General features: G+C 41.4%; 1 protein-coding gene across 1 annotated transcript in view; it reads left to right on the top strand.

Moving 5' to 3' along the window:
- ampd2b (adenosine monophosphate deaminase 2b) overlaps positions 1-13,151 on the top strand; it is a 38,004-nt gene that overhangs the window by 20,367 nt on the left and 4,486 nt on the right. The window contains exons 7-14 of the mRNA XM_063209631.1: positions 1,547-1,676; positions 2,112-2,201; positions 3,615-3,744; positions 4,056-4,253; positions 5,425-5,556; positions 9,885-10,048; positions 10,738-10,864; positions 11,107-11,270. Coding sequence (XP_063065701.1) covers positions 1,547-1,676; positions 2,112-2,201; positions 3,615-3,744; positions 4,056-4,253; positions 5,425-5,556; positions 9,885-10,048; positions 10,738-10,864; positions 11,107-11,270 — 1,135 coding nt within the window. The remainder of the gene's footprint in view (positions 1-1,546; positions 1,677-2,111; positions 2,202-3,614; positions 3,745-4,055; positions 4,254-5,424; positions 5,557-9,884; positions 10,049-10,737; positions 10,865-11,106; positions 11,271-13,151) is intronic.

Below are 13,151 nucleotides of genomic sequence, written 5' to 3'. Positions count from 1 at the left end.
AACAATAATCGTTTTTCATCAAATGGATTTGTGGTTCTTTTTGACAGGCGACCAACACATCAGATTGAGTCGCATGAAAGTAGCTTCACTGTGTGGTATGTTGGATGTGATGGTGGTGGGGCCCCCAACCCCAGATGAGATGGAGGTTATCAATGTGTTTGAATTGTAACGTGAAATTGAAATGCCAGGAGAGTGATACAGTAGGCCTACATTTGCATGTAAAATGCATGTGTAGACAATAAGCCTACCAAGGAGGTCTGCATTGATCTACACTACCTACAGCATCACAAAGCATGGCAGCATAACAATTTTAATAAGCTACAAATTTGTGCTGTCTTCCAAACCAATTTCATTTCTGGACTGGAAATAGTGGTGCATTTGTGAGTAGGAGAATGAGAAGGGGGCTATCTATGTGTTTGAACTGGAGGGACAGGGTGAGAGAAAGGGAGAAGAGCTGTCACGCTATTGAATTTCATAATATACAAAATATAGTAAATAGCCTCACTTGTCTGCTGTGCATGGTTCTGTTACATGATTAATGTAGGCTATGTCATTCTGGTCTGGAAATTAATGTTTTTTTAAGCTTACAACAAGCAGGTAATTCATGTGGATGGAAGGAGATATGGCAGCTAAAATTGTTTTAAACATTGCACCAGTCTTACTTTACATTGCTTGTCAACCTAAGCAAGTAGGCCTATTATGATATCAGGTGGGTGTTAGTGAGTAGTGAGTAGGCTACTAACAGCTACTTTAGTGGATTTCATTGCTTGGCATACTTGGCTAATGTTAGCATGCTAACTAGCGATTTCTCTGATCAAAAACAAAGCTCTTTTTCTCTCTAATTCCAAATAGTAACCTCATAACTATTAGGCTTTCCATAATCACAAACGGTTGCTGATTAAATCACATAGTTCCAAAACACCCTCTGAAACTCCTGCATCATGCAATGAGTGGTTTAATGAGAACATAATAATCTCCATCCAGCAGAGTGTTTGCGCTTGCCCTCTGTCTCTCGAGTGAGTCTCCAAATTCAAAATAGAGCGCAGGCTGTCACTCGTCCCGCCCCCTTTCTCAGAACTGTCTGTTTATTGGTTCACAGACTTCCCAGAGACAGTTGGAAGCGATATTACTATTGGCTGAGGGGCGCTTTGCCGTGAGGAGCGCTTTCGCAACTCTTTGTTGATTGCGACTTCATAAAAAAAACTTCATATCGCAAAATTACGCATAGGAGAGCGCCATTTCGGCGCCCCTTCTTCACATGGCGCTCTAGGCGACCGTCTAGCCGGCCTATGCTAAAAACCGGCCCTGCATGCATATACAGTAATACTATGAGATAATATGAAGTAACAAAACAGCCATACTGTACTGTATTTCAATAATCAATGCACCTGTCTGTGGCATTGCTGTTGTGTTGCGTGCTTGAAAACCAATCATGCCTGGCTGTGTGTGTGCGTGTGTGCGTGTGTGCATGCGTGCGTGCGTGCGTGCGTGCGTGCGTGCGTGCGTGCTTGTGTATGTGTGTGCATGCGTGCGTGCGTTTCTCCAGACCCCCCAGTGTCTGACACCCACCCCTATGAGAACATGGACCCCAGCGGCATGCCCTCTGACATGGGCTACGGCTGCAAGATGGTCAACGGGGTCATCCACGTATACACCAAGAAGAACAAAATGGACATGTGAGAATCCTTCGCCTTTCTGCCCCTCTTATCATATTATATTATTATATTATAGTATTGTTATTAATATAATTATATATTGCTATATAAACACATATGAACACTTTTTAACTTTTGTTAACTTCTACTTTTTTCTTTGTACTTTTTGGGACTGAGCAAAGTACTTTTCATTACTCATGAATTCTTGAAGCACATGATAATAAATACCTTGTATCCTTATACAAATCTAGATTGACTTATGGTTATTTAGGTACAAGCAACAATCCCTTTGAGCCTTACTCAATGACAACTCAGCTTTGTCTGCAGACTGTAATACAGTCGGTAAATGGTTTGAATTGTACAGTATGTCAACTGTTTACTTTGTATGTTTTTTCAGTGCAAGGTGGGTGCCTGTAGAGTAGACTGAAGTGTCTGAAATGTGTCTGTATCTAACAGGAGTACAGAGCTGGACCTGCCCTATCCAGACCTGCAGGAGTACATTGCTGACATGAATGTTATGATGGCCCTCATCATCAATGGACCAGTGTGAGTACTTGGAATGTCCAGTTGACTATCCTTTAAAGGTGCACTGTATAGAATGTAGCCAGAATGGGTACTGCAACTATGCTGCTCCTTGAAACTGTGCTGCCTATTACCAAATGTGATCTTTTCATGAATATTTACAAAATAATAAACCAATATTTACTCGTATAATCTAAGTACAGTATGTTTTGCAGCTAAAAATGTCTATCTCTGGAAATTCAAAATGGCGCATGGAGAAGATCCTCCTTTTCATTTATATTTTCTCACCCATAATGAATACTTAGAATTTGGTTGGAATGAATACTTAAAATAAGGTTTTGCGGCACAGTGGTAGGGGAGAGCGGGGCACAAAGGTTTTTGCTTTTGGGCTTACAGGCCCTATCTTCACATATAATGCCGTTACATCATTTATTTTTTTTACTTAAGCAACATACACATCTCTGTTACATATGGTGTTTGTTATAAAAACCTACCATTGCTTTCCATTTTCACCGTTTGTGGAAGATGTGAAATGTTACAACTTACCGCACAGGTGGGATAAGTTGTTACGGGGGGAGGGTTAGTTGCTAAAATGCTAAAAAGATTTATTTAAACAATTAATTCAGTATTATTTTACTTAAAGTATGTTTGTTTATAATTCTATGATAGGCTAATATACTTTGTTTCTTGCATTTGTGTGCCGATTTTATTTCACTTTTGTTTTTCCATTGACAAGAATGAGAATTTCATTGAGATTTACCGTGTTACAACTAGCCCCCGTGACCTCAGCCATGACTGTTGCCAACCTAGCACTGGCTAGAGTAGAGTAGAGTAGAGTAACTTTATTAATCCCCAGGGGGAAATTCAGGAACAAACTTAGCAACAAACTTCAGCATGGTATCATTTTGTAACTGAGAAAACGCAGTATCCGGCAATGTCGGAATCGTTTTGGTAGCTTGCACCCATGCTTCACTAAACAAAAAACAAGCGACATGGAAAAAATACTTTCAGGGTGCTAAAACACACTTTGTGGAATAACTCGATGAAATCTCAACGAAAATGTTTGAAACTTTTCTGAAGGCTTCTGTTGACTGAAACAATCGTGTTTACAGAAGTAGGTAGAAAATGATTGGTCCGTCTTGATAAAAAGTCCGTGTTACATCTTGCCCCACGTTACTTTGTGCCCCGTGCACCCCTACAGTAAGTGGAGGCCGGCCAAGGTTCAAATGTGGCCAATGCCCAATTCTCAATCTTACCCTACGTATCTCTCTCATGCCAGATGCGTGACTGCATATTTTAATGAAGGCATAAAAGCCCAGCCTGATAAACCAGCCTAAATGGATTGGTTTTTCAGGCATAAAAGCCCAGATATACTATGTGTCGTGTACTTAAAAACAACATTAACATGCACCCTTTCTGACATATTGTTCTGAACAGGAAGTCGTTCTGCTATCGCCGGTTGCAGTACCTGAGTTCTAAATTCCAGATGCACATCTTGCTGAACGAGATGAAGGAACTGGCGGCCCAGAAGAAGGTTCCACACCGGGACTTCTACAACATACGCAAGGTGAGACCACCAGGCATATACTGTACAATAGCCTACTTCAGTCCAATTCAGCTCAGTTGCATGTTAATGCAATTCCACTAACTTGTCTCCAAGTTGTCATTTGTTTGTACAGTTACAACAATGCATTCATCTGGTATATTTGTGGATAATCAAGTATGTCTAACAAAGCATCGATTGAAAATGTCACATAACATGACTGCATCAAACAGAGGAGGTCAAACAGAGGAGGTTATTAACTTTTAGATCAATAATATAATATAAATACAGTATGCAATAATAAGCACACCATCACACCTCCTCCTCTTCTGCAGGTGGACACGCACATCCACGCCTCGTCGTGCATGAACCAGAAGCACCTGCTGCGCTTCATCAAGCGGGCGATGAAGAAGTACCCAGGGGAGATCGTACACGTGGACAGATGTGGCCGTGGACAGACCCTCATGGAGGTCTTCGAGACAATGAACCTCACCGCCTTCGACCTGAGTGTGGACACGCTGGACATGCACGCCGTGAGTGGCAGCATACATGGACATACTGTGCAGACTTGTGTGTACAATTCAGAATTTCTGATTTTAATTCCATTCAGGAAGTGGAATTGAATGGGAATTTGAATTCACTCTATCCTTACAGGATGTTGAATTGAATTGAATTGAAAACCGAATTTGTAATTCAGAGAACGCCATCCTAACATGCAATGAATTGGGATTTTGGCTGCATTCTCAATTCAATTCAGAATTTCGTACAAGCCTGATACAGCATTTACTGTGTATGTTGTGTATGACATTATATACCGTAATAACCTCAGTGTGGACTGTGGATACACTGGACTTGACAGCCACTAGCAGGGCCGCTGACAGCTGTAGCTGGGCCCAGGACAAAGTAATCTGAAAGGGCCCCTACACTCAATACATTTAATATAACGAGGACCCAATTATGGGCCTCCCATTTCCCTGGGCCCGGGACGGGTCACCCCTTTGCCCCCCCTTGTCAGCTTCTCTGGCCAATAGGGACAGGCTGGTCTGCCTGTGTGATGTCACAAAGCTGTTTTTAGTTGAGGACTATTGAGGAAATTAATGAAACTAATTAATTAATTAATGAGATCACGACAAGTTAATCAGAGTTTACAATTGACTTTCGCGAAAGGAGAGAGTGAGTAGCCCTGGAAAACATGTTCCTCGCTTTGCATCCTCGGTCTCTCTAGTCTCTCCTCCCACGAAGGCCCTTTTCTAATGGGCAGCACAGAAGGAATAGAAAAACACAGGGCTAACATTGTTTCTTATCAGAGGACCTTGAAAGTATCTTCCTAGTCATATAGTTTTCCCTGGGGAACATTTGGAAAGGAATAGAGCGCAACAGTATATGAAACAAGTACAGAAGTGAATATGAAGCCAAGTCTTTGCTACAGATCATAATTATCTCTACAGGACACATGTTGAAGTTCTAATCAAACGAAGTTTGATAAATTGTAACATTGTACATATAAAAATGCTACAAAATAGCTGTACTAACTAAGAAGAGAGTACGGGATACCTTGTTTTGAGATCAGTCCTTTACTGTAAATGTGGTCTTACTAGCTAATACTCTTGAACACCAAGACCTTGATGAAATGACCAAATTACAGATTTGTTGAGACCAGAGCGATTTAGAGAGAAATCCACATGTCTGTTTTTTTCTACACAGGACCGCAACACGTTTCATCGTTTCGACAAGTTCAATGCCAAATACAATCCCATCGGAGAGTCCATCCTCAGGGAGATCTTCATCAAAACTGACAACCACATTGAAGGCAAATATTTTGGACATATCATCAAGGTAACCACACAATAAATGTAGACTGCCAAATACAATCAGGACCAATGCATTCTTAGTTTGAAAGCAAATTATAGGCATCAAAGGAGAAGAAATTAAGTGAAATAAAAATGAAACTTTTTAATGCACAATTGTATGTTAATTAAGTATTTTATATTGTGTGAAGTTCACAGTCTTTGAAATCAATCCATTAAAAATCCTTCAATATGCATTAATGGCCATCTGATTACTGGTACTTTCGACTTGTCTCAGTATTCTCTTTGTGGAGATGATGGGGTCGCCGGCGAGCTGGCCTACTTGCTGAAAATACTCAACTACATCATAACAACATTGCTACCTATGACATTACCGAGAGTAACAGAATTAACAGATCAAGACATAGCCATTACCATTTTTGGTGACAGTAAGACTATAAAAAAGGCGCAAATGAGTTACTAGGTTCGTTCAAGACAGCGTTTTTTCGGCCAGGCAGCCAATTTGCTAGGGAGCGAACATGGTCACTGTGTCCGCGTGGAGCATCCTGGTTATAGTGGGGTCGGAGGCATGTGCAATTTTTCTCAGTCATTTCAAATTGGTGTTAAAGTTTGGTTTTCACTTCCAAGTTGAAGTTTAGGGTCTATAGAACAATTTGGGTTCGAGTGTCAAACACACAGATAACAAAATGGCCTGCGGGGGGCGCTCTAAAATATATAAACTGCTATAACTTTTTATTAGTTTAACCAAATTTAACATATGAGGTATGCATGGATTCAGTATTAAGAGGAGGAGCTGGTGAGCTAAGTATTTGGTTACCGGATTAAAGACATACTATGTCATAAACACACTTTTAGCCCATGGACAGCAAAATTGAGGGTTTTTTTAAGATAAAGGGTAGAAATGCCCTCCAAGTTGCATTGAAACATCATTTATTGTTACAAGTTATTGTAAATAAAGCCTGGGATATCATTCAACTTGATGTTTTCAGAATATCCCTGAAGCACAAAGATACCTAGGATACCTATACACAAATAGGGCTGCATAAAGCCTATGTGATATTTAGGACCCAACTTGCAACTTTGAGTTTATGAATTTAGTATCATGAGTATCAATTTTTTTTCAATCAAGCCATATTCTATTCACAAATAAAATCACAAAAAAACATTATATCTGGAATAAAATGAATCAATAATAATAATAATAATAATAATAATAATAATAATAATAATAATAATAATAATAATAATAAAAAGACTTTCCGGAGAGACAATGCTATTAGTATGCTTGCGGCTTATGCACACACACACACAGAGCTGTTGTATACACACAGAGAAACACGAGGGAAAGAGATAGAGGTCTGAGTGTGTGTGTGTGTGTGTGTGTGTGTGTGTCTGTCTGTCTGTCTGTCTGAGAGAGAGAGAGGTGTGTGTGTGTGTGTGTGTGTGTGTGTGTGTGTGTGTGTGTGTGTGTGTGTGTGTGTGTGTGTGTGTGTGTGTGTGTGTGGTGTGTGGTGTGTGTGTGTGTGTGTGTGTGTGTGTGTGTGTGTGTGTGTGTGTAGATGATTCAGGTGCCTTTCAGCAATGGGTGGGTAGGGAGAGGTAAGGGTGGGATTCGAACCTGCAACCCTCTGACGGACCAACATCCTACCCAGTAGGCCACTGCCACTTACTGTATAGAGTGGCCACAGCAACATATTAGGCCATGGTTGCCCAAGTGACAGCAGAGGTCTAAAGTTCTACATGGCTGCATGTGTGTGTGTCAATGATACAGTAAGTAATGTAGACCTCCTTGGTGTGTGTGTATGAATGAAGATTCTCAAGGTGACAATAGCTGAGTAATATGCGCAGCCTTATTTTTACTCTGTCATACCTCCAAAAGTTTTGCAAGTTGTCAGATGATATTGACACACAAATGGCACAACCCTGCTCTTCATGTCAAAGCTGAGATCCCTTTTCTAGGCCAAATGGTTCAGTCAAAAAATGGACATATTCAGGCCTATGCGCTGAGCTTTTCGTAAGTGAATGGGGTCACATCATAGGGATTTTAAAACTGCTCTCTCTGAAACATTTGTACGAGTTGGCTTATGATCTTCACACAGTTTGTATTCAGAGCCAAGGCCTCTCTGACAATGCCTTTACCTAGTTCAGTCTCAAACTTTTTCAGACCAAGGACCACTTAGTCCCCCCAAAAATGTTCAAGGACCACCTGTCAATTGAATTGATTGTCGGGTGCTAATTTGACACTGCTCATTTTGATGCAGATCATACTTTTTTCTTATTATGGTGAAAACGAAACTTCAGCTATGTTTAGCTTTGTAATAATGATACAAATATAGTTTACTGCTAGCTTGTCTTGGAAAAATAGAAATCCCCTCAAGGACCACCTGAGCTCTGTCGCGGACCACTAGTGGTACCCGGACCACACTTTGAGAATCACTGACCTAGTTGATACCTAGTTAAAAACCCTAGGACAGGTCGCCTCTCACTGTAACTGCCACAGTTTGTGACATCATCATCTTGACCATTCTACCATTCATTTCAATGAGGGGGAAAACAGAGAGAAAACTGAGGAAAAACAAGTCTGGTGAACGAATGAAAGGGGGTAGGCCAGCAAAAAATCCACCACCCTGAGCCCTTTTCGAGCCGTTCAATTTGGGACTCGAACCGTGTCTCTATCTCGAACGCTGCAACGATTAAAAGCCGGCGTACTAATGAATGGCGATTCCCATAGGTGAATGGAAAAATGTAGAATAATAATAAACTGTTGATGAACAATTGGTATGCTTTCCCGCAAGCATACTAAATAAACTGTTGGAGAACAATTACTATGCTTGCTGGCGGCAAGCAGAGGCCTTTGGCAAGCATACTAAATAATACTATAGGACTATTTCATACATGGTAGACACAATCATCTGCTGTTATGAGGACATCTCTGTCATCTGGGAACTCTCCATTTGTTACCAGCTGACAGGAATGAAAACCGTTCTTATCATCTGCATTTGCCAGAAATGCCTGCCAATCTGGTAACAAATGAACAGTTCCCAGATTTGGACTACACTACCAAAGATGTATTCCAACTAGAGGTGAAGTGCAGCTGTACTAGTACTTGTACAAATAGACCTGCCAGATCTCGGTGCAAGTGCATAAAGGCAGAGTTAAAGTGCACACGTCTGTGCAAGTGCACATGCAATTTCTAAGACTGACCACTGACTGTTTTTGCATCTGTTCTCTGTCATAGTTATTGTAGAGTGGAGTATTGGAATAAATGTTAGCCCTATGGTCTTCTGTTTGCTTTTTGAATGCAGGAAAAAAATGATGCTCCCCATAGTATTTATTATTATTATTATTATTATTGCTAAATTCATACACTCAAAGTTGCAAGTTGGGTGCTAAATATCACATAACTTATATAACATAAGCTATATGCAGCCATATTTGTGTAAAGGTATCCTATTAGTATCTGTGTGCTTCAGGGATATTCTGAACAAATCAAGTTAAGTGATAACCCAGGCTTTGCTTACAATAACTTGTAACAATAAATTATGTTTCATTGCAACTTTGAGGGCATTCCCACCCCTTTTTCTTAAAAAAAGCCCGGATTTAGCTGTCCATTGGCTAAAAGTGTGTTTTTTACACAGTGTGTCTTTAATCTGGTAACCAAATACTTAGCTCACTGGTTTCTCCTCTTCATGCTGAATCCATACATAGCTCATATGTTAAATTTGGTTTAACTAATCAAAAGTTATAGCAGTTTATATATTTTAGAGCGCCCCCCACAGGCCATTTTGTTATCTCTGTGTTTGACACTCGAACTCAAATTGTTCTATATACCCAAAACATCAACTTGGAAGTGAAAACCAAACTTTAACACCAATTTGAAATGACTGAGCCTATTACGACCCCACTATTAGAATTTCTGTTCACAACGCAGCATAAGGGAGTGAGTGACCTCTGCGCCACAGTCATGTCACATGGTGTTAAACCATCGCGGGAACAAAAGTTTTGCTTAGCAGCTGCGCAGTACCATAAGAGCAAGTGCTGGGCAGAAGACCTCCTCCATGCCGTCGGTAATCTGCGGTGATTGGCATTCATCAATCTGACGTGAATTTGCAGGTGTAGCCCACATGCTTGTGAGGCAGTTCACTCGCTGGCTCCAAATAGGAAGCAGCGTTTTTTATGTCTTGGGAAATCATGTTAGAAAAAACTGTCCAACTTGTTTGCCGAGCATTCAACTCCACCTTTATTAGACTAAGCAGATCTCGTGTTGATCAAGCATTTTTATGCTTGGTTGCGTGCATGCCTACTGTGTGTGTAATGATCGCCCCCTTCTGGTGTACTGTTGCTCCTGCACCACAGGAGGTGATGGCAGACCTGGAGGAGAGCAAGTACCAGAACGTGGAGCTGCGGCTCTCCATCTACGGCCGCTGCAGAGACGAGTGGGACAAGCTGGCCAAGTGGGCCGTCAAGCACGGCGTCTACTCCACCAACGTACGCTGGCTGGTTCAAGTGCCGCGACTATTGTAAGTAAAGTGAAGAAAAAGCCCAACTGGGAAACTCCCATTGTCATTGTGGCACTGCACATAAATGTTCACTGCACACAACGAAATTGCATTTATGCTTCACCCGTGCAAGGGGCAGCTCCCAATGCCGTCCCAAGGTAGCAGTGTTTTCTCCTTTTAATACAACATGTAGAAAGAAAAAACTAAGTAATACAGTAGACATGCAAGTGAAAACTGTAAGTGAATGCAAGTGAAAAAAAATCTAGGAAAATACAAGGACATGAGGAAAATAATATTGGTTTTGAAATGGTCATTTTTTTGCACATTTCATTTTATTTCTAAAAAGAACAAGCATCTTGTATTGACTGTAGTCACGTGGTAAATCTACAAGTAGAACAACTGTTTGACTTAGTAAAGGAAGGATGAATCACCGCACACTGGTTTTCTTTGCTGGTAGTTTATTTGGTGAACAACGCGTTTCGCTGTTGCTTCATCAGGTTCACTCTGACATTCCGCCTATCAGTCACCCAAAGGTGATAAAGGTGATTACCTTGACCTCACCCACTTTCAACCACTCCACCCATTTCAGTGCTCACTCTTTGACTTATTTTGTAAACTGATTAACCCCTACCCTATTCTCTGTTAGCAACTTGGAATGCCTCCATTGTCTAGGCTAATGGTGAGTGATCCCTTGACCCCTGTTTCCATAGCGATGTGTACCACACCAAGAGACAGCTGTCCAACTTTCAGCAGATGCTGGAGAACATCTTCGTGCCGCTCTTTGAGGCCACCATCGACCCGGCCAGCCACCCCGAGTTGCACCTCTTCCTACAACATGTGAGTATAGCCGTGTGTGTGTGTGTGTGTGTGTGTGTGTGTGTGTGTGTGTGTGTGTGTGTGTGTGTGTGTGTGTGTGTGTGTGTGTGTGTGTGTGTGGTGGGCTTTGACAGCATGGATTGCCCAGTCATATGTATGTGTATGTGTGGCTGCAGGCGTTTGGGATATGAAAGCACTGAACCATAGCTTACGCACAACATCCACTGTTGCGCATCACCTCGTGTGTCGGTGTGTGGTTGTAGGTGGTGGGCTTTGACAGCGTGGATGACGAGTCCAAGCCTGAGCACCACATCTTCAACCTGGACAGCCCCCTGCCTGCCAACTGGACGGAGGAGGACAACCCGCCCTACTCTTATTACCTGTACTACATGTACGCCAACATGACCGTGCTCAACCACCTGCGCAGGTAAGACACTCACCTGTGTGGAAGGTAGCCTGATTATCATCGACGTTCAAATCTCCTTGAGACTCTAGTTGCAACGCCGTAGGTGTTGCGGAGGGCGCGGCCTGGCTATGTAGAAGGTACTGTAGCTAGGGCTGCAACAAGCATTCGGTACTACCAACGATTGTATCTGTATCTTAGATTTGCCTGAGTGTACTAGGCAAGCCATACCAAATGGTACGGACAAATATGTTACTCAGCATTTCCATTTCTGTCGCATGTAAAGTGTCCACCATCCTGTGATGAAATTGAAAAAATATATATATATTTAAAGTGAGTGATTTAATCTGATCAATGCTCAAAGTTTTTTGTACGTACACGTAATTCACTTTAGCCATTAGGTCAGTTAGGTGCACCTAACCTCAGCATTGGTGCCCATGTTTCCACAGAACCACTCTTATCACTCTATCTATGAATGTAAAAAGAAAGAGCATGAAAAGGTTGTTTGTCATTCAGCCATCCAAAGAAAGAACCTGCACTCAAGCTGTTCTGGCCTCACAGTTGTCCTAGTAACTGCTATCCAGACAGCTAAACAATCCCATTAGAAAAACACTTGCGACACCGAGGGTGAAGGGTCGTTTATGGATGATTGTGAAACTGAAAAACATACAAATGCATTCATATAAATATCTTGTGTTGATATGAATACTCGAGTCAAATAACAGTTACATAAACACGGCATTGTCTATATGAATTTCACTGCCGTAATATTGGAGCTAAGCTAACATAAATTCATTGAGAGTAAAATGACAAAATTAAGAAGCTGGTGTACTAGTTAAGTCGGAACAGATATAACATCAAATAAAAATATTATTCACAACTTACAGAGATTGCCTTTAGCTGCTTTCAAGGAACGAGAAGTTAAACTGGTGGGTTTCATGTAGCACTTGAGATAACTGTCAAAGAACCATACGCATTCTAAAGTCTCGCAGCTGGAGTACAAATGTAAACACATGTCAAAATAAGGGTTTTCCTGTTAAAGGCTGGCGTAGCCAGAACACAAGCCATTGATACATTATGTACATTTCTGTCACATGTAAAGTGCCCTCCATCCTGTGTTTAAATTGCAAAAAATATGAAGTGATTTAATTTAATCAGTGCTTCAAGGATTTTTGTACATACACGTAATGTACCTTAGCCATTAGGTCAGTTAGGCGCACCTAACGTCAGCATTGGTGCCTATTTATACGTTTCCACAGAACCACTTTATAAATGTAAAAAGAAAGAGCATGGAAAGGTTGTTTGTCATTCAACCATCCAAGGAAAGTAATTAACTCAGACGTGTGTCATCCACTCCCTGCCATCATGTCATCGTGCACAGTTGAGACTCATGACTCATTCGGACAAGCAGGTGGATGCAATCACCGAGTTTGACATTAAAAATGCTGAAAGCAATTGCAAATTGTTTTCATCTTTGGTGCCCTAGAGGTTTTAGTTTGGTTGTAGGCTAGCTCATGGAAAGTGAGTTTAGAAAGGCTTTTAACGTTGTGATGATGATCCACTAAAAAACATTTTGAGACATTATGAAAAAACAATTTCCTGTTGATTTCAAAGAGTGCGTATATCATATGAGTAAAATGCAGTGAAGTGAAAGCCCACCTGGGAAACTCCAACTCTCATTGTCATTGTGACACAGCCTTCCACAACACACTGCACACAACGAAATTGCATTTATGCCTCACCCGTGCAAGGGGGTAGCCCGCACCGGCGGGACGGCACCATGCTCAGGGTACCTCAGTCATAGAGGAGCATGGGGGAAAACACTGGTTAATAATTATTCCCCCCATCAACCTTGGGGGGTTGGGAATCGAATTGAATTGAATACGAATACGAGGTATGAAGAGT

This window comes from Engraulis encrasicolus, chromosome 10 (genome assembly GCF_034702125.1).
Source record: "Engraulis encrasicolus isolate BLACKSEA-1 chromosome 10, IST_EnEncr_1.0, whole genome shotgun sequence".
NCBI lineage: Eukaryota > Metazoa > Chordata > Actinopteri > Clupeiformes > Engraulidae > Engraulis > Engraulis encrasicolus.
The sequence above is the reverse complement of the archived record's forward strand: the minus strand, read 5'-3'. Positions and strand labels throughout refer to the sequence as shown.